At 33.1% G+C, this 23,808-nt stretch overlaps 1 protein-coding gene across 1 annotated transcript in view; it reads left to right on the top strand.

The window, feature by feature from the left end:
• Cph (Chronophage) overlaps window positions 1–23,808 on the top strand; it is a 45,199-nt gene that overhangs the window by 7,480 nt on the left and 13,911 nt on the right. The window contains exons 2-4 of the mRNA XM_068772442.1: window positions 19,136–19,312; window positions 19,766–19,969; window positions 20,368–20,553. Coding sequence (XP_068628543.1) covers window positions 19,136–19,312; window positions 19,766–19,969; window positions 20,368–20,553 — 567 coding nt within the window. The remainder of the gene's footprint in view (window positions 1–19,135; window positions 19,313–19,765; window positions 19,970–20,367; window positions 20,554–23,808) is intronic.

A 23,808-nucleotide genomic window follows, 5' to 3' on the forward strand; every position in this document is an offset into this window, starting at 1 on the left:
TTACTTGATAGTCTTATGTCCATATGATCGACAGACAGGCAGCGCGGATTCTACCTGTCCTTTTATATCGACCATTCTTCATCCCATGTCTATCCGCTTGAATGATTCCCCGTGACCATTGTCCAATGCTTTTGATTCGACTCGATTCTCTATTTTTTCAATCCATTCCACAAACCGAATAACACTGAACTTATAACACGTTTATATCTATTAGAAGTACCATTTATAACGTACAGAAAATGTTTACTCATATTCTTAGATTAATTCAATTTTAATATCAAGCAGATATCAAATAATATAAATGTATAATTATATATAACAAATGTATAATTCTTTGACTGTAAAATTTTGGTAACGTAATATAATGTAAGATCATGTATTATATGAAATATTTTTTTTATAATACGTATACCAATATTAGTAAGGTCTCGGGGTATTTTACTTTTTATACGTAATACAACAGCTAACATATTTCATCTTTAGATAGCAATCAACTGTTGAACATAGATCTTTCCCAAGGGTCATTATACATTAATTTTATTTCGCTATCTTTTCAATAACATTAAAGTCAATACTATAGAGTTAATTTCAAAAGGCACCACAAAAAATAGTGTTTATTTATCGGAACTTTCATCCCACGTTTCGCTAAGGCAAGCTTTAAACGATGTTGCAATGTCTTAAAAGGCTTATTGTTTCGCTTAAAGAGATTAAGTGGGTGTTAAAAATCATAAGACATAGAGTCAAAGGAGTGAAAGATAGCCCGATGTTCATTTATGATTTATATTGTGTTTGTTGTACGTTCGTGTATTGTTCGTTGAATCAGTGGTTCCGTGTGGGCGTTCTTGTAGATTTATAGAACTATGGGCGCGACTACGATGTTTAGACGGACTCTGTTCTGATCATACCTTTGCTAATTTCCTTTTATATATACACGTTATAGCTTTTCAAAATTAAAAGCTAGTTAATAAAAAGTGATTCATGCATACCGATCCTCAGGAAGAAAAATAAGAGATACGCCTTTAATCTTTCACATATTTTAAACTTTTATTTTAATCTCCGTTAACGTTTTATATTTAGACATTGGAAGATTTTTAAATTTTTTGAATTTTTTACAACATAACTTTTATTATTAGTTACAGTTGACATAAATATATTGTTAATATAAAATTTTAAATTAAACGTAAAATTAGTTGGCGCTTGAACTGCATTATTATATTTATACTGCAAGGTTGGTAGAACTGTAAGAGCTACCAGTACCGCCGCAGAAAAAAAAAAGAAGTGTAAAGCAAAGGTGCAGAATTACACGGTATACACACATCTGTATCAATATGCATTTGTATGCTGGGAGCTTTCCCATAGCGGGCAGCTCGTGACCGTTCGCCTTGTTAACGCGATGACCCGCCGTAAGATTGTGCACATACATCCGTCTGAGTGATGACTGTTTAATTGAGGCCATGTGAAATGTGACTAGCCTACTATCAACACAAACACAGCAGTTTTTTTGCATAAAAGCTTTGACCAAATTTACTATTTTGTTATTATTTCAATTCGTTTACGATCTTCATTTAACTAACTGAAGTATATTTGGTATATTCAGTAGTAATATATTTTGTAGCGATAATATTTTTGTGCACTCGGCATACTTTGGAAATTGTGACGGTATCAAAATAGCTTTGGTTTCTTTTTAGGTTGGTAGTGTGGTAAAAAAATATTACCAAAAAATCTAATTTGATTATAAGAGTAGTCTGACATTGGAAATCAAGTAAAGAGGGAACAACAGGCTAAGATATCAGATCATTCAGACGTACTTTTGAGCTAGACAGCACTATTATAGCCACCAAAGGGTGTGTATATATCTCATTAATGTTTTAGACAAAAGAAAATAACCGATATAGTCAAGCGGATAGGTAAGTTAAAATAGTAGTGACCATAGTCGGCAAGCGTGGCGCAGGACGTCCATCTATAAGGCGCATAGATGATCTTGTATAGGACGTCGAAAAAGGCAGTATACAGGTTAGTTCCAATTGTTACTAGAAAGGTGTGTATCTAGCAGCAGGACATCTTACAGTAGAAATAATCATGATAAACAATGATTGATTATTACGTAGATTTTTAAAAACTATGAATTCATAAAATTATAATTTGTAATTTATTAGTGGATAGCATCGTAAAAACGCGACGTGTTTAAATTCCCATCGCAGAAGCAACATTTAATTAACGAAAGAAAATTTTACGACAGCGCGTATGATCACGCGCGACCACAGACATAGCGAATAACTGTACAGTAGAGTCGAACAGTACAATAAATTTGACGGTGTGGCCACAGAGATCGGCTTTCTTCCGATCAGGAGATAACCGCCGAGTGACCCGCGTGTGACTCCACCGTCGCCCATTGTCTGCGCTAACCGATTCAAACGTCTAAGAACTAAGCACAGCTAGCCCGTTGAAAGGGAATCCTTTTCATTTATTTATCGATCTAAATGATGTATTTTCATATACTCTAAAGGCCGATTATTAATACAAATTGATTATTATTAATTTGTACTCACCAGTAACGAAAATGAACCGAGAACTCAAATCATAATAATCATGTAAAATATCTATAAATATAAAAATCATTCCTTATACCTATTTTAGAAAAAGTATCGTTTTATATTGATTCAGATGTAATGAATTAATCTATGTTGTTACCTTTAAAAAGTTTTCTCATCATTACCATTTATAACACATGCAGTTGATGTACTTATTTTTAAATATATATGTATGTATATGTATACGGATATACTTTAACTCTTTCGAACAGTTTCCATTAACTATATATTGAATTGAAAAAAGAATAACTTGTTCTTTTTTTAAATAAAAAAGTGTAAAGTAAAATAAAACAATGTATAATAAATTAACGCTAGATAATATTTATTACCACTATTTATACAAGGTTAGCGTAATTAATAATAAAAAGAACGCACTACAAATCAGATATGATGAGAAACAGGCTAGAGACATTAATAACGATGCTACAAAATTTTGTCTCTCTAACATACAGTTGGCGACAATCACCGATCATCCTAGATAGAAGCTGGCTGAACTTTTTTCCATCACTTCCTCTCCCTCCCATCTCTTTTCGCGGAATCTGTAAATTCATAGTGTAGATATACAACAAAAAAATGAAACAGTATTGGTACGGTTTTGAACAAGAGTTCCGGTAAAAGAAAGAAGTTTTATCTGCTGAAACTTCGACACAATAAAATCAAAATTGGGCAGCGACATCATTGCTCTATATAACAGTTTTTTACAGGTCCTGATTGAATATGATAATACTTATTTAATGTTGCTTAGCGCCATAAGTTGCTACGGTGACAACCACATGCAGGCTGTTATAATATTCCGACCGGAAAAGCTGTACCGCGTTTCACATGGTTCCGTTTGGACTTTACCTATAATACTATTAGATGGATAATTTTCATTATAATTTTTATTTTCGGATCATTACAAAATTTGTGAAGGTCCGACGTCTGAACTAATATTAATTGTGATACACAATCCTCTGTTTTCTTAATAATAATCTGAGCCTAGGTTTAAATTACGAACAAAATGGATAATTCCTATAAATTCTAAAAAGATCATAGAAAAGAAGTAATTACATATGAGAAAATTAAAAATAAATTACGTATAAGTTTTCTGCAAAAAATTAAATCTAATAATAAGATCATTTATATGTGGAATGTCCTTTCGTTCTCTCACGCTGACTTGTTTTTTTTATTAAAGGTGGAATCCAACCCTTTGAAATTTCGATCTGTCAATGCACTTAACAATAGTGTCCACAAAGGATTCCTTGACCAGAATCAGTGCACATGTGTGAGAAAATTTTTTTTGCAAAATGACATATCGGTTTCATTAATGGACGAGCATTACTACCGAGCCTTCGTTAATCATAAATTCGAATTCGTTATGGTAATTGCGAATAAATTTAATAAACAAGCTTGTATGATTTTCAAATAATTAATTATTTTTATATGCATATTAAACGAAGTATTTATTTATAAGATTAAGAACAATCGGACTAATTTTTATTGTTTTTGTCTCCTTCGGAATAGGATGATTAGTATTTAAAAAAGATTTCACTAATTAAAAAATGTAAAAGAGACAAAAACCCAAAAGAGCCGTCTAAATATATGAACTAAATAATTTTTTGTAAATTTTTTAATCCGACGACATCTCATTTTACGTTAATGTTAAGGCTGTTCCTGTTAAACTATCCGGTAGAAAAAAATTGGAAACTAGTTTCTGTTTTTTTTTTATATATTATTACAAGTATCATTTTATTTAAGTTCTGAATAAGCTATTATATAACAAGACATCATAATTTTCCTTTTTGAAGAGACCGTTTAGGACGGTATCAAAACACATCCTATGTCGAATAAAAGCAAGGTTTTTTTTTGGTCGAACATCTTTGGTTGCTTAACTGGCATCACTGGCATAGGTTTAGTGGATTTAAGATGGAAGGGTGCCGAGCGTGCTCAGTCTAGGTCTCATTTTTAGTAACTAAGCTCAAGTGTACCATTAGGAGCCACGAGGAGTGACATTGATTTTTTTATCGGATTGGAAAGTTTTCTGTTTTCTTGAGACGACGCTCCAAGTAGCGAAATTAACCTGGGCTACCATTCGCACGTTTAATATTTCAGTTCAAGGTTGTCTGATGAGGGCCTAACCTCGGCTAGATCCATTTCTTGTGGAAATGCGTACGCATTATTTTGTTCCGGTTTACGCGCATCGTAACTAGTGTAATTACTAAGTTAATTATACGCACTGTCTCATGTTATAAGGTGACGGTCGCAGTTGTTATGTTACGCCATATTTTATCTTACTTCTAATTGCATTTTTTTAACTAAAAAATTTAAGTGTTTGTCCAAAAAAAAGTTCGTATTACAAAATACTCCAGAAGAGATATTGCCGAAACAGTTATGCAGAATTAACACAAGAGAGTAGAAAAACCGCCAACAACGCGCTAATCAACTCCCGCGCATCACGCGTCGCCATTGTCCGTCCGTTCTATAATTACCGGGTCGGACGGAAGACGGCACCGCAGCCACCTGTTCCGTTTTCACACGCCTCACCAGCCAGGTAACCTCACCAGAAAACATTTGGATTATAATCTCGGACAACGGTTCCTGCCGTAACAGTATACCTTTTTTTGTCTTTATCTGCGGGCAGCTATTTTCTTGCTACAAATTTTAGTAAACATTGATCAGATTTTTTTATCTGTGATCTTAAGTTGTTCAATTTATTTTATACATTTTATTTATATTCTTAGTGATATATTTTTTTATTTGTACACTGATTTAAATGTTAATTAAATACTTGTGACCGTTTTCATTTACTGATATGAAATAAGTAGCCAAAAAAAGGAATGCAATTTCCGATTCTAACATCACACGCAATTTGTCCCAGTCATGCGTAGGTAAATCAAATTATATATTGTTTATCGCTTCCCCTGTTGTTTGCTTCTGCCTACCAGATGTACACTCAATGTCAATCTTCTGTGTTTGTTTACCTAGAAATAGCAAACATTATGTCTCGTTGGGGTCACTTCGATTACATTTTGGTTGCCAAATTTGATTGACATAATACTGTTACTGCTATTGCGAGAAAGTCCTCATAAATGATTAATTTACTCTACCGATGTAACGCAAAAAATATTTAATACGATTGTATTATTATTAGTTAGAAATAATGGTTTATTATTGAGATATAAAGCATGAATATTTACGCAATTGTATAAGATAATGCAAATTAAAAAAAATCGAGGTCCGGCAGGTTCCGCGATAAACTGACGCAATAACATACCATCTTCCAATAATTCATGCTAAATATAATGCAACACAATTATAAGTCATCCATTTAGATCTGTAGAAAATCATATTCATTCACTAATACCATTTTCGCAATGACAAGCAGTTTTTGCTATTCAAATAGGGGACAGTAGAATTTTTTCAGCTTGACGCTTTCGCCGCGGACCCTACGGCTGGGTACGGAGCGATTACGCATATTTTTGCTCACATGTTATTAGGGGTGCTGTGTGTGAAAAAAATGTACTATTATAAATAAAAGGAGCCCAACAAAGGGATGGAAGAACGATCGGGGTCACTAGGAAACGGCGGTTTTGATACGGGATTTTTTTACCTGGGCCTGCGGAGCTGTTTTTTTATTAAAATTTCGGGACTCAAATTTATAGAGCTAGCCAGTCAGTCTGTGTTCATCTGCGAAGATGATCACATGCTTTATGACTTTTGAAAGACTTTCGCGAAGTGCCCAGTGGTCTTCGGTACTTCAGAGTTGGAGTTACAGTGTTAATTAGTGCAATTTGGACATTTGGAATTTAAACAACTTTACAATTTGAAACTTCTTTAAAGATCTACAGAGAAAATGGATTTATCTTCAAGGAGTAAGTCAAGATTTTTCGACTCTGGAATCGACTTAAGACGAAAAGGTATTTCAAAGTCAGTTCAGTTATTTACTTTAAAAAAAAACTTTGAACTAAATAGAGAGTTGCGAAACAGCGTTTAGTAAGCGAAAATATACATGTTTACGAACAAGTTAATACAGAAGGGCGGCAATAAACGAGGCAATAACCAATGTTCAAGACAAATTGGAAAGTAATAAGGCAGTGAAAATGATATCTTGCCTCGATTGGTATCTATATACGAATCACACTGAAACCAATGTCATTTACATTAACATATAAATGAGAGCGTAAGTGGACGAATGGTATATATCGTATGTTTTCACAGATCGAATGCGCTGTGGGCTATAAATTGGTATCATTAATTTTTGCGTAAATATTATTGAGTTTGTCTTTTCATTGACCAGTTTTACAGTTGAACAAAGATTATATTATTGATGTTACAAAGCTTTTTTAGTCATATTATAACTTCTTTATTGAAACTTTTAGAATTATTTTAAATAAGTCTTTGTCGTTATAAAGTGTGAAATATTTTATGGAATACAAATTCGAAAGTCAGTCAATATAAATATCTGTGGAAACTGTCAACTGCATGCGCTGAAAGCTCAAAGTAAACCACTTACGCCATGAAACCTCAATGCTATATCAACATAGGGTAATATTTAAAATTATATTTCAGATAGCACTGCATTCCACAAATGCATTGACCGCAAATTTCTAGCCACAAAAGTCGTAAGTCAAAATAATGACCAGCGAGTAATAGGCCGAGTGGAGTCCACGCTTGAAATACGGCCGCGCCAGTTACTTTAATCAGGGATTGTTGTTTTTTAATAAAAATGCAAATGAAATTTCCATCTTCATAAATTTGCCATAAATAATTGTAGATTGTTTTAACTTCGCTGCCAATTTTACTTTGCACCCCATTCGCAAAAGCGGATTATTGGCACGACATATTTCAGTTCTATGATTAGATTTATATGATATTAAAAGAAATTTTTAAATTTAGTTTTATATTTACCTATTTATATTATTTAATTTTATTAAAACTGTCATCTGATGATTTCTAATCGATTGATATATCTAAAATTTTGTAAACATCTCTCTATACTACAATTAAATCTTTGGAAAATATTTCGTATAGTAAAATTTTAGCAATATTTGCTGCATAGTTTTGGAACGGACCCACGCAGAGCGATATTTATGAATGCTGTACGTCGATGCAGCCAGTAGGGTAGCGATGGTCGCTGGCATAGCTCCCGGCCGGACGTCTCTTTATGACCTCACTTTTATTGCTTCAGGAAAAACTATGTCGTTTGTTTCATACATCCGAAAAATACTTTTGTATGCGTTTTGGCTTCACACAAAAAACAATAACGTCGAGATTATTATGTTCCATGAGAACAATGTATTCCTTTGTTCCGAAGAAAATGGATTAAAATTTATTTTAAAATTTTATTTGTGCTCAGTACAACTACACCGTTTATTTTCGAATTTCGTCAACGACCATTAGGTTATTGGTATTATTTTTCTAATATAGCTTCATAATCTACCATAAAGCGGTTCAATAAGGTAAATCTAAATTTCAAAAATACATATATTTGACTACTAATTTTTTATCCAATGATTCCCTATCACATTTTTTTTTCATATAAATTTATCTCGAAAACTCAACCATATGCGTACATGGCGTAAATAGAGAATGCTTCATAAATACCGATAGTCAGGCACTCGATGTAATAGATACAGCTTCTGGTAGTAATTACCGGAGGGCAGTTAACGTCAGAGCTGCCGTAGAATTAAGATTTTTGCCATAAACGCTCGCCAGCGGGTAGAACTGCCGCGCCGAGGATTAGGGGTTAAGTGTCCGCCTTAACGGGTACATTGTTATAGGCCTGCGCTTATTATCGATATTCAAGATCGATATCGATATAAACAATATTAGTCTATTGTAATAATGTAGCGTTATATATTTGTCATTTGGGAATTATGAAATATATTCTCTTCAAATATGTTCTTTATGCTACCGGCGATGACTTACGATAGTGAAAAATATTCTCTCAATTGGATTTTGGTACAAAAAACTTACAGTCTCTGAAAGACCCACCGAGAGGGTTGTACTTATGATTTATTTACAAGGTCGAATTAGGAATGTTGAGGTCCATAGACTAGAAGTAACAGACATAGTTCAACAGAATGATAAGTTGAAGTGGCAATGCACAGGCCTCTTACGCAGAACAGATAGCCATTGGTTCGTTCTGAAGAGAAGACCATATAGCAAGCCCAGCATAGGGCGCCCTTTCACAAGGATATACAAGGATATAAAACTTAGTTAATATTACTAGATGGTGTCTGTTGCAGACGACTTGCAACCGGGAATATATAGGGTGGGGCATATGTCCAGCAAATGGCATGGAGGCAAATATTAATGCTGATGTATTTATAGAGACTCGTGTGTAGGCTTTGCATATACACATTCAATAAATATCTCGAATAGTTTGACTAGGTTCACAGCTATTTTGACCGGAAACTGTTTGTCATGACCGCGTTCAAGATATATAAATAATTCTAAGAATACACCTGCTGATTATAAACTTATGACGTAATATTATGTTCAAACGTGAAGGGACCAATACGTTATATAAAAGTCTTTCTTCGTGATGAAAATATATCGATGAATGAAAAACCGCAGGCACATCACTACGGTATTGTGGTATAGTGGAAGACAGTCCGGTGTGGCGTTTTTATTGACACTCGTACCGTGACAAATATCCTCCCAATGAGAGCTACGATGCTCTCTCTCCATAACTTTAAACACACGCCGTATATACTAATATACAATATACGTGTATTAAAGCATTCATACCTAGTCTTATCAATAATGTTGTTGTTAGATTTTGTTTTAAAAAGCGAAAAAAATTATAAGCGAAAAATCTTTACTGACATTATCATTTCAGCCATGGGAAGTCTACTGTTGTACATAGGATTTGTCATAGATTTCGAACAGGGCCGATTGTAAGGGGCCTGCGTCAAGTTTCTTTCACAGCCTCTTTGAGGTTGTCTATTCACCTTGTGGGCGGACTTCTTATGCTTGTCTTACCAGTCCATGGTTTCCTCTACAGAATTTTGGTGCTCCCGTGGGTATCTTTTAATGCTCTAGGTAGCCTGCCCATTGCTCGGACATCTTCATTATATTTAACGAACAAAGAATATAAATCGCCAACGAAATAATAATTAAAGAAGAAATGATTTCAAAAATTATATTCTTAAAAAAATTTAAATGTTGAACGACTGAGGTATAGTATTACGAATTTAATTCCATTTTTCACGTCGAATGAAATATCACGAGAAAATTCGAGTCCTTCAAAATTTTACACCCAATATTTTTCTATTAAGGGTTGTCCATCTACCCCAAGTGCGTATCGCGTTACAAAGTTACAGTGAAAAAATTCGACCTATCGAAAGAAAAAAAAATTCAAATCTCTCTAACGAAGAGAATAGAGAATACTCGGGAGGGCTCTGTTTTCCTCTGGTTATTTCGTGAGTTCGTGCCGGTATTGGATATCAGTAACGCGATTACTGACCCAGCCTAATTTGATCAAACAACGCTGTGGTCGTTGTTTTTTTTTTTCTTTTTGTCCCTCGGGGCCCCGTTTATCTACCTGCGTTACATAAAAACATGATAAGCCGTAACGTCATTTACCTATAAAAAGTCAATGTTACATAATTAAAATTTAATTTCAAAACTGTAACATTCGAAATAGGTGTAAAAGCTTTAAACGGGTCAATGTATATTACTTATTAATAATGCTTATTTACTCTCAATTAATGTACACCCTATTTAAAAATCAACAGTTTCATCAATTATATTACATAATATTAATGTAATGTATTGTATTAAAATTAACTATTTTTTAATTGGCATTTCAAAAATAAATTTCGATATTACAGTGTAAAAGTTCCTTATTAATAGCATCTTATAAAGTGACATCGCTTCATATATAATTTAAATTTGGAACTAAATTAAATTTGCAAATTGTTTGGAAAATAAAAAGAAAAACATGGCCACCGGACAGTGATCCTGTGGCTCCCTTGGGCCGACGAAAAAACAAGGCGACGATAATCAGGCGTTTTTGCCGCTTGGAATTACTTCAGATAATTTGATTAGCTATCAGTGGGCGAGAAGCTACCCTTAAGAGCTGAACGTATTTTATAGGCACGCTTATCATAATTTGATAGACTTAGTCTAATATTTACTCGTTTAGAATGAGTTTTATTGAACCTTTTCGATACTATTCATATATTTTTGGACTTTATACGTTATACATTATATCCCTCAATATTTCATATCAAATTATTTAAGACTTCTCCAGAATCTTATTGATTTTAAAAATAAACTTTCTCAATCATTGAGTCGATTTCCTAATTAAATACTCGTAACAAGAGTACCGAGACCTCAAAGTGTTTTTCCAAATTTTAAATTTCAAAATCCTGACTGGAACCGTGATGATATAGACATATCAAAAAACTTGAATTTGTACTTTAACAGTTTCGCAGAAATAAATATCAATAGTTGGTTAGAGTCACATTTATGTTATGTTATTTTTTTATCTTCAATAAATCATTGAGTAACTGTATCTTTCCGGCATGTTACTGTTGATTGTGGATGGTTGAGTCACTTCTATGGTATATAGAAATATAAGGGACTTAGGTACATAGTCAGCTACTTCAGTTTATACAATAAAAATCTCCTGCTCCATTTGCTAAGTGTAATTATAGGCTGGCAGCAAGGGTTGCCGAGTGGCCATGTTGGGAGAAGTGTGACGTCATTAGGCAGTGTTGACACAGCCCGCCTACTGACGCGAATGGCGGTGAAACCTGGGCGTGTTTTGCATTATGGTCTTGGTACTGGTCGCTCCCCATCGTACTCTAGCACTAAGGACCTCATTGTTTTAATTATGTTCTTTACAACAATCTTAACTTCGCAACGTCCTCGTAACCAGCAAACTTATGGCGGCAATATATTATACTACTAACCAAAGCTACGATAAATATTATGAATAACCAAATCATTATTTATCCATTTATTTTCAAACAGATACACTAACAGTAAAACCTTATTTACATATGTATATTTAGATACATTAAATATTTGCCTAATATAAGCGTACACAGCCCTGACCATAATTATGCTACCTTATATCTTAATGTTAATAAATGAATAAAACAGAGAAATATTATCAAATGATCATTTAAATAGTAATAAAATGTGACATGAATAACCTATATTTAATTAATTACAGAATAGATTTTATACTTAATAGACACTTATTTACAAAAAGTCTTTAAGCACTCTATCCTTCAAAATATTTCGTCTCCAAAAAAAGTCGTAGTTGGATATCTTTGTACTAAATTGATTGTAAGTGTGCTACATTTTGAGAATCGGGTGGTTTAGTCCGAGGTTGGTATTGTTCCGTGGGATATTAAAAGTTTCTAATCTAATTTTGTTAGTAAATGTAAATTATAATAACAATTTGTTAAAACGCCACAATTTTGTTCCTCGAAATAGAAAATAAAATCAATGACTAACGTAATAAAACTTGTCTGTTTTGTTCGCATGACCAAAAAGTACATACGTGCATAGATAAATTTAAAAAAACTCTGCATTTAGCGCTGAATCGGAATTTGCCGACACAGGGCTTTATGCCGAATGGGCTTTTGATCGTAATGTCCATTTCCGACAACCAGATCCATTGAAAACGATGTTATCAAAGAAACTGACGTCAAAATTCATGCTTCGGGAATGTGAGGCGGGATAAAATAAAACAAAACCCGTCTGGACTTATGTTGGCAAAATAAAAAGATTCCATTCACTAATCTAAGCTTAATATGGTTATATACAATACTTTTCCTATAATTTAATTTTTTTAGTCTATTAAAAATACGACAAATTGTTTATCTCAGAAATAGACATATGTAACAAGTACGTCATCATCGGCTGGATAAATTTTGGAAATAGTAACTATTACAAGCATGTAATGAAAACTATATTTTACTGCAGATGTTCCAAAATAGCAGCAAATGCATGTCTTAACATTTCCATTGTCTGTACTCGTAATAATAATAGAGCTTACTATTATGTACAACACAAATGAAACTATACAATTAAAACACCCCCACGAAAACCACCGAATATGAAAAAAAAATACACCCGCAAACTGTCATAAGCGTTTGTATTATTTCATTTCAAACGATTCGAATACTGTCGCGTACGTAATATTAAATGATTTTTAACAAAAATATATATCGTAATACATAAGTTTAATGCACGCGACTGTACGCGCATCACTTCGATGTGCAACCACAATATGCGTTGGAGTTCCCCTGCCAATTAACATCGGACACGGTGGTCATAGTTGTGTCAAAGTTGAATGAATTTTTGTTCGAAGCTCATCGTATTACGGATAGGTCAGTGATCAATCTTTTAGAGTCTGGACACAATAGCTGTCATATAGCTATAGAAATATTTGATGCTACACCCCTGTTTTGTTTGAAGAGTACAGATAAAAACACACAAATTTTAATACAAAATTTACATAAAAAAAATTCCGTCAATTAAAATTAAATGTACTAAAATACTTCCTAAATATTTCTTCTTAATATAAAAGTATTTGGTATTTGTTTAATTATTATAATAGAGTGAAATTTAATAAAGTTTTACAAATACTACAGTAATTTTTGATGAGACAAAAGTTTAAAACATTTCATTTTATACACAACATTTCAACACATTGTGCAGAAATAAAAAAAAAACTAACAGGTTCACTACTAAGGCCGGGATTGTCTTGTAAAAGCAGGCAAAATCATAAGTAAAGTTAAGATTTAAATTCTTCAAAATATGTTAATTTTGTATATTTATAAACTTTGCTCCTTTTACAGAAAGTATGAAAACGCTAAACAATAATTCTTTACTGACCTATATCTTAACACGACAATCGGTTATTATTTCACTACCCAAAAAATTATCGTACATTTTTGTAAATCAACATCGGAAAGACAAATTGATTTATGAACTTAATTATTAAGTTAGCCTTTTAATAATCCTTCACTTTAACATTGTAACATTATACATATATTTCAAATTGTCGGTAAAAAATGTAAACTGTCTTTTAAGTCTTTATTGTTCTGTATTCATGTTTAGCGCTTTTTATAGATTTTATCTCCCATAGACTACAATAAAGAAAAACAAACATAATCGTATTCTGCAGTTAATCAAATCGAGGCATAATAAAGGAAGTTAAATAATTAATTAATCATTGTTAACGTATCGCTTACATAATAATGTTACATCTAAGAAGCAATGTAGGTTTTGTAATTAAAGATCGTTCGCTAAAACCGTTTTGAATAAATAATAATCCTAGGAAGTTTGACAGTGACTTAATTTTATTTTTTCTTTTATTGCAAACGGAGCTGCACTAAAACGTGTAAAAACTTAGTACACAATCGGTCTTTGTAAATGTAACAGACGTTTTGCAAATTAACACGATGTTAGGATCAACGCGAGTTGGGACGGAATGTAATTAATAATTTATGCGACGACGGTTGGCTCGGAAGTTCGCTAACACACAAGTTGTCTCGCAGTGACCTTTTCTGTGTGAAAAAACAATGCTCATCTACCGACGTGTGCCGTGTGTAACAAGCTAATTTAAACTTTTCGGTACAGCAGCCCTGAGGGTGGCGCCCCCTGTGTCACCTGAGGCGGCAGACTGTCCTTGCGGCTAGACGGTGTTTTCAATAAATCGACAATATATTTCAATAACAATTTATCCTTTTTTTTTGGCTCCATAATATCATATCATCTTCCTTCTTTAACTTATCATCGTTCTTCTAAAAAGTATGTGAATTATACATATTATATATTAATTATACAAATGTATATTTTGTTTATTTCCACTAGCATGGAGATCCAATTTTTTGATATTCTGTCCAATATATATTATTTGTCAATTATCAATCTTACTCCTAATTTTACAATTAATAATTAGAAAAGTTTTCTGTTTTATTACAGTCCTACATTTTCTTTTCTTTTTAAACAGTCTAATTTTATAATTCTACTCTCACGTTTTACTTGTCTAACAATATTTTGCTTATTTTCATCGTCTATAATAAATTTTAATATATCTCTAAAAACATTCCAGTTAATGGTTCTTACCCCTTTTTTCTACATTTTGTTGCTTTTCCATTACAATATTTTGCAAATTTCTTACTTGATTCCTTCTATCGATTTCATTTTTAGATCGTGTACATATTACATAATCACTATTGTTTTCATATTTTTTGCATTAGCATCATATTGTCATAGTTACAAATATTACTTAATGATCGCTAATTTGCTGGATTTTTATGTAATGCATGCTGCTTCTACTTAGATTTAAAACACACATTACTTTGCGTTACGGTAATTGCAATGTTAACTTCTAATTATTTCTTGTGTGTGTTTTTTGATGAACGTATAATAACAATAAAAGTTTTATTTGTTCATTATGTACTAGGCAAACCATTATTGATACCTTAAGTTTTAATATATCATTGGCATGTACGGTTTCTTGGTTTAAAGCTTCACTTGATTTGGCAACTTGCTCATCGGTTGGTTTAAACTTCTTTACAGTTACTGAACTCAGCTTGGACTGATTGATTAGATATTTTATCGGATTGGTATTTAAAAGTAATGTAGTAACATTTTTAAGGAGTTGTTTTAAGTCTCTAAATTAACAAACCTTGCAAACGATGCCTCGTTATCTATGATACGTCAAGATTTACAAAGCGAAAACTTATTTATATTATTCTATCCTGTCGCATTTTTCATAAATTTTATTTACACATAATTACTCTATGATATTTATACGCGTTTAACTAGGGGGTGGTGAAAGAACACCCGTGTATTTATTCATTTCTTCTTGATCATCAGAAGTCGTCACAGAGACTACTCTACTGATGGTATAAGAATTAAATTGATGTTGATGTTACATTCTCAAGTTAACCCTACATATTCTTTTACAAAATGGTCATTTAAATTATTATGTTTTCGATCTCTTCAAATTTGAAAGCATAACTATAACAATTTTAGCGATTCCACGTAATATAAGATTCGGATAATTATTTTAAATTTTTTAATTACAAAACATCGTCACGATCACCATTTTTATCTGAGCAGAAAATATTATGATGGAGTAACAAATAAAATTCTAATAAAGTTCTACACTAGTAACATAATTTATAAACTGTTGTAAATAGACCATCCCCATTTTAATCGTAAAATTAGTAATGCTAATAAATCACGGTAAGTATCAAAGAGTGTGGGTGTCGATTGAAATCAAGGGCGCATGTGTAAACTGACCACTGTCCACTCGCGTGCCAGTGGGAGGGGCTACCTGAGGGTTGGTTACGATTCCTCGCAGTTCGATCAAATCTATTTCAACTACACTGTAGGGTTCGTTTACTTAGAATTTACCGAGTGATTTATTGAATGTATAGCTTATTTGCTGTCAATGAATCTACGTTACAACCTATCCAAAAATTCATCGTTTTCAGAAATGTTATATAACGTAGTGATGTTAATATTTCTCAAACTGTTGATTAGAATATTAAAATTAATTATTATTTATTATCTGTCCCTGCAAACTAACTACTGCCAGAAGTTTTTAATATTTCGCATTCCAAAAGAAAAAAATAAATGAATATCATATATTTCAGAGTTTTCACTTTATGAAGATTGAAAATATGTTTTTGACGGACGTGTGAATTTAAATAATATTTGAATAAATTATATTAATGACAACTATATTTTATCACCTTCAATACGATCTGTCTAATGTATTGAACTGGTGATACTTAGTGAAGAGATACTGACGCAATACTTCTTTAGGACAGTTTCAGTTCAACGCATGTTGCATGCGGAGACCGCCTCTCGTATGATTATTTATAAAATATAGAGTAGATGTAAAATTTGACTGATATAAAAAAAGTTTGTTAAGTTTTTCGGATTTGGTTATGCTTAGAGTTCTTTTATTCATTTGTAATATTTAATGACTATGATATGGATATAATTAGATTCCATCGTTGGTTTTAACGGTTGCCAAGTATCATCAGCGTGGCTATGCGATTTAATTGGAGATGGTCGAACCTTTGAATGAAGATTTAATTGTAATTAATTTTTGAGGGTTAAACAAACTTTATAATAACAACACATAAAAGTTTTATTTTAAGTATTTATGTTGAAAGCTTGGACAAATGACGATAGTTTTGGCTATCAATAGTTCACTTTTATACATTTACCGACACCATCGTTTAAAAAATATTATATAACATAAAAAAAAAACATAATAAACGTCAGAAATTTCCTTCACAATTAATTAACTGTACACGTAACACGGTCTTGTCACAGGTAATAATATCAAACAAGCCGCACGCGACATCGCTAACCGAACAAACTGAACCTACAAAAGACAATCCATTAAACAAGGAAGTGATGAAAAACATATCCGTTTGCCACGAGCCGTGTCGTTTAAACAAATCTGTAAAAAATACGTCAATATAAAGTCACATTTACATAATAAACCCCCTAAACAAACTGGGCACGGCGGTACACGGCGCGGTCGAATCACGTGATTTTTTACCGCGATATTAATTTTATACTCCGGTTTCAAGTCGCCCCTGCATATAGTAAGTACGTCCTACTTTCTTTCACAAAGAAACTGAGGGAATAATAATAATAATAAGAGAGGACGGAACGTAAGGGCGTCTGCACCGTGCTTATGTGAAATTAGCTCGCGAACAGCTTTGATGTGCCGGCCAATTGTACGACGCTCGCGTATGAAAGCGCCTTTATAATTCTTAGTCCATGGCGGTGTTGCGTCGCCTTATTTATTGGGTAATTAAAAAAAAAAAAACGTATACGGTCTCCGATTCGACAACACAATTTCAAAGTTAAAACTTTTCCTAAGTTTATACTTTGTATGTGTGGTATTGGAATCAATATGTTTATTTAAATGTTTCAAATTGTAATAATTCTTTGACCAAAAAAACAAGGCACTACGCTGTAAAATTAATATTATATAAATAAAACAATTTCATAAATAAATCAAATTAGAATATCGCACTTAAACCCCTTTACCTTTACACTACTTCTACCAATTATTAATTATAATTTTAACTAATTATAGAATTGTATGTTAATTACTATTTAATTTAACATTACACTCATATCGGAATGTAGACTTTGTTAAATAAATAGACACGATGTATCTATTTGTCATGGTAAAATTACAGTTGTAAATAGGTAAATAATTGTTTTTAATAACCTAATTTATAACAATGAAAAAAAATCTTTACCGGCTAATGTACAGAGTCACCAAATTTAACTACTTGGAAATTTTTTATTTGTTACATGTTACATTAAATAATGATACATGACGAATAACTTCTTCATATTTGGTAGATGTAAAAAAATATTATAAATATTATATTCAAGTTAATGGTAAGAACAAGTAACAAATTGTAATAATTCATTTGGCCAATTAGTTTTGGTCAATGCAAATGCTCTTTTATGGAACATATGCTACGTGTTTCTTAAAGGAGCCAACTTTCCTGTCACAACAGAAATATAATGTTCCATTCAAAGAGCGTGGACCGCAAACGAAACATACTCATTATACCTTTTATCCATTGAAAGATAAGTGGTCAATACTACAACTGACACCTTATTTCATACAACCGTGACTGTTACAACGCATTATTAAATGTAATTTCACACTAAAAGATTGCCGAGGAAGTGTCACTGTCCATATGCTATTTTGTTTTGTTGGACAGTAAAAAGTCGAATGTTTTTATCTTTTTTCGCAGCTGTAGCCTTCATTAAACATTTTGTAGGTCCTTTATCATAATACACGGTTTAATTTATGAGAAGAAATTTTAGAAATATTGCGTATACCAGTATTTAAATAACATTATATAAATACCAAATATTGCGAGTTTTTTTAAAAATATTATACTATACAGTTACGTAGATATTACCAGTTACCTATTTGTTACTTTCCCATTATAATTTAGCAAATTAGATAGTTACCCATAGAGTAACGTTATTCACATTAAATGTTACGAATTGCATCATCAAGTCTCTATGTAACCTATTTATGTATATATCTTTCGTCCAATATCCTTCAATCAAACACCACTTCGGGTTCCCATTGGCAAACTCACACTCGGTAACCGAGCCATCTAGGAGATCGAATCTAGAATAATGAGATCCGTAGACAAACGTAAACGACATAGCTCAGCGAGATAGTAAGTTGAAGCTTTAGTGAACAGGCCACAGCACGCAGAACAGATGGACGTTGGGGTTATGAAGTTCTGGAGTTTAAACCATGGACCGGCAAACGCAGCGAAAATCCACAAGTTGAACAAACGATCTTCTTCAGGTCGTCGGAAGACGTGAGAGAAAAGAAGGAAATCTGTGGGAAAGATATTTGCCCAATAGTAGACTTCGAGTCGAGAATGATGGAGATATATTTAACTTTGTATTGACTATTCAGTATATTCCGAATATTACATTCTGCCCATCTCGTTCATCGTTTAGTCATGAGATACTTTCTATGATTTAAATGTATTTTTTTCCGATAGCGGATGCGGACAGTGCGGCGGAGGGCGGCGGATCGCCTACTCCTGGCGTCCCTGCCGACACCCTCACCTGCGGGGCCTGCCGGCGAGCTTTTGCCCTCGCAGACATCGTGCGCTTCATTCAACACAAAATATCCTCCTGTGACAAAGATCTGACGTCTTACCACTGCTACAGCGCAGGTTGGTATATAAACTTTAATACATAAAAATCTAAAGTATTTTTTAATACAAATACTCATAACCTCTTTTTCCTCTTCCAATGTCTTCAATCTTTCATACCTCATCACCACGTGTGAAAGATTTATACTAATGTATAGATTGTTTGCTGTTAATTAATGTGTGGTACGCACTGTTCGTATATTAATGGTTTGAGAAATAAAATATAACAGAATGATAATATACTAAGACAAAGCGTTTTTAAAATCAATTTTTGTTTACTATCTGTCCTTGCAGATTTTGCACTGCACATTCTAATAGAAAAATAAATTCACGTAACCTATCAAACTGATCAATTAATACAGAGTGATTGTAAATAGGAACAATAGTTTTAAAAAGGTAAATGTATTGGTTATTTTATCAGCAAATAAGCTAACTAAAAAGCTTTGTGAAATGACAATCAAACGCTTGTTACAGGACCTAATTCTGATCAAGAAGACGGGTCAAGATCAGGACAGTTAGCAACAGGGAACTCAAGTGGTCGAAGACCATCTTTGCTTACAGCGCGAAGACCACCAAACAGTAGAGTCCATACTCCGCCACTCGCTAGCCCATCAATAGCACCTCCTGACCTACTTGAAGATGGTGGAGCTTCTAGTACACCGAAGCGGTTATTGGATGGTGAGTAAATTCTTGATTAGACTTGCATCAGCTAAATTCTCGCCATAGCTTTAAGAAACTTTTAAATTTCGCAAAGTTTCCATATAGTTTCAAAATTCAAAATTTGTTCATTGTAAATACTGTCACTTATAAAACAATCCTACCGCAAACATTAATACTTGCATCGTCAAAGCCACTTTTTAGACTTTCCAAACTTTATGGTCTTTTTGGTCTTATTGGTTAAGGTCTTTATGATCTCATTAGATAAGCTGCATATAGGAAATAGACTATAGCTACAACTTCAACAAATACTTACACACTACATACCTCGTTTTATAGCCTCTAGCAAAAAGACCTACTTTCACACATTAAAAAACAATAAAGTAACAGCATGTATAATTGATGTTTCTTAAAAACAGAAGCGGACGCTGAAGCTTCAACGCCTAAAAGAAGAGCGTCTACATCACCCATGCCATCGAGTTCTCCAGATGAAGACATTAAGCCCAAGATTAAGCAGGAACATATGGACACATCAGCATCACCCGAAGACCAAAAGAAATCAAGAACTGAAGTCGCAGACGCTGAATCGAATACCATGCATAGTGGTAAGTGAATTTGTTTTAAGAAAATCGTCGAATTTAAACAACTCCCGGTTTGTGATTTGGCACGTTGCATAAAAAATAGTATAGTGTAAAAAATATTTCTTAATGTAGTATTATATTTAAAACCGATCATTTTTTATGTTTATATATAACTTCAACGTGCCATATCAAATGCCGAGTACTATATTTAAACATAGCTTTGAATGGTTTCTCTTTACGATTTTGTCTACAATTGACTATTTAGTAAACGTAAGGAATAATATAAAAAATTGAGGACAGAGGGAGACAGTTTCAAGAAAAATGCCTAGTCATGGTTGATTGTGGGTATTTAGTAATATATTAATGATTCTTGCGATCCAGTTGACGACGAAGAAAAGATTTTGGGCTCTGTAGACAATTTTATCGTCACGCACCGTTTCCTTTGTCGCACATCGCGCAAGATGTTGCACAACAACAATACTGGACGTCCGTGGAATGCTTACGTCATACTACATCCATACGTTAAGGATAGAAGCTTAATCTCGTCACTTTGAAAATAGGCACAGTTTATACAGTGTGTTTATTTTTTGATCGACATATAAAGTTTACTATTAAAATTATTTGAAGCTAAGTAAGAATAAGTCACATAACATTGAGAACATTGAGAAATACTTGGTTTTGTTTTGATATTTCTATAAACTAAACGAATTCCAACCGTGGATAGAAAAAATATGTTAAAAACATGAAAGATTTTTAAGAACTTATGAGAATTAACTTACTTACGTACTTTAATTATTACTGTCACCACAATTTACAAATCACAAGAATTAGAAAAGAGGATGGAAAAATTGCACAAGTAAATCAAGTGTATGTGTGATGATGTTTCTGTATTCTTATAATTTAGATCAAGGCGGCAGTGAATATTTACCATTATAACACTTATTTTGTGGAAGTTGTTTTAGATTGTAAAGTAAAAAATATTTTGTATAATTCCGAAATAAATATTGTTGAACCAATCAACAGTGACAATTCCAATACCAAGATACCTGAATTAGAATATTTACAGTTAAAGTTGCTTAAATATAATGCTTAAAAGTAACTAGGGACATCTGTATAAGCGTGCAATCTTGCGGGGGTGGTTCGAAAAATAATCTATCCAAGAGCGTAACCCTTTGTGGAAGCAGATGTGCCGTCATTTGACACTTTTGTATTAAACCGTTGCACAACAAAAGCCTCCTTAAACCCGAAAATCGTGCACCGTTCAAAATTTTCGACCCGCATTTTGTCAACTGCTTTGTAAAATAACTCGTCCGGTTAAAGTTGCACTCAACGAATATTTCTCTTGATTTCTGAGAAATATTCGTTATTTCAAATTACTCTCCATTCTCATTTGCTTTTCGTTTCCAATAACTTTAAGTTTTCGGGCGGTGGAAATAGAACTTGGATTGGTACTATGCCTCGTTGGAAAGCGCTATCATCGAAATGTCAATTGCAGGTTTTGCTTCAACACCAGTTGTCTCGGCTTATTGCGTTTATCCTAAACGTTCATATTAACCCCTTCGAGTAAACTGACAGGTCAACTTATTCAATAAAAGGGTTCCTCTATAATAAAATAACGCAATACATTAAATGTATAAACAAACAAAAATACGACAACTATAAATATATCAAACTCATTGCATTGTCTAGTAAGAATATTCTAATTGTGACAGTTAAGATTGACCTCGTGCCGAGTTATAGGGGACCTTAATTTTAATTGTATTATTTTGAACATATTAATTAACCCCATCGCTCTAGGAACAGATAAAGGGGATGTTTTGGAAGAAAAAAATTATTTGCATGAGCACACGATTGACGTGCGCGCATTGTTATCTTATGCCTTTTGTGATGACCCTTGTGTTAACCATCACGATGTTATTAACAAAAGAGTTCGTGTTTTGTGCGATGGTCATTGAATATTCAGCAGTAACTATATTTGTTTAAAGCTTAATATCGAAGGACGATTCTTTATCGTTAAAGGCATTACGGAAATGAGTGACTTTGATATTATAATTGTCAAAGATGCTACCGAAGCACCATTGTCAGAAAGGTCTTTTATATTTTTTTCAAAGATAAAAAATGTTTGGCGTGTTCCTGACACGTGGTGTATACTCGTACGTTCGCCGTGACCTATGGAACTTCTTTGAGCGTGACACAATGGTCGATGATATTTTTAGTTTTTGTACAGTTGGAAGGTGGCTAAGTGGCGGGTTCAAAATAAGTGGGATTTAATTTTAGACGTGATGTCGTTTCTGTGTGAAAGGTGAGGGGAAGATTGTCTCGTGCCCAATGCGTGGCCTTTGACTATGCGGTAAACGGTTATATTTAGAAGACATCGCCTTCTTGCATCATGATTAAAATTTAACTATCCACAGCTGCTTGTTAATCTTTATGTGAATGTGGTGTTTCCAGGTTATGCTTTATTTTGTTGCCGCACTCATGACAAAGAGGCTCGCTGCGTATTATATTATATTGTGTCCACAAGGTGTCATTGTTACAGTCATTAACATGACAAAACAGACCAGAGCCGTTGGTCGTCACTTATTTGTATCAAAATAAATATTGAATCAAGTGCACGACTGGTCCAGTGTTTGTTCGCTTCGGTTTGCTTTAAAAATTAATGGAGGATTGTCGGACTGGCCAACTATTTCGTTTTTAGATTACGTAGATTTACTGTAAATATTCAATGTACTTGAATTTATGATACTTATTTAACTTCTAATTTTATTGTTGCCTTCGTTAACCGTATTTGTTATGAATAACAGAAACTTTTATTTCGATGAACAAAAATCTTCACAAAAACAATTTATATAATATCTCTAATTTAGGTGTGATTCTTTGTGACAAAGGCCTTCTCTAGCGTTTTCCACTGTGGTATGTCTTGTACCACTCTGCTTCACAGGTACCAGCTGCCTGTTTGACTTTTATGGTCGTCTTTTGGGTACCGCTCCGTCACTGCCTTGCTATGTTCTCTGGGAACGCATCAACTGGCTTGATCAGCTCCATTTCTGCTTGCCTATTTCACTTTGGATATCCATAAGCTTGATTTCTTCTCTGGTCACAGCTAACTATTTTCTATCATAAGCTTATTGATATTATAAGCACTTGTGATAAAATAATATTTATTTATTTATTTTAATAAACTGATTAATGTCATAAGTACTAGTTATAACAAAAAAAAAAAACGTTTTTTGTTGCGACATACTGTATTGAAAAGTTTCAATTGGCAATGCTTTAACG

Source organism: Battus philenor, unplaced genomic scaffold, assembly GCF_028537555.1.
Source record: "Battus philenor isolate CCGP_79_NKW_IND1 unplaced genomic scaffold, ilBatPhil1.0.hap1 SCAF_11, whole genome shotgun sequence".
NCBI lineage: Eukaryota > Metazoa > Arthropoda > Insecta > Lepidoptera > Papilionidae > Battus > Battus philenor.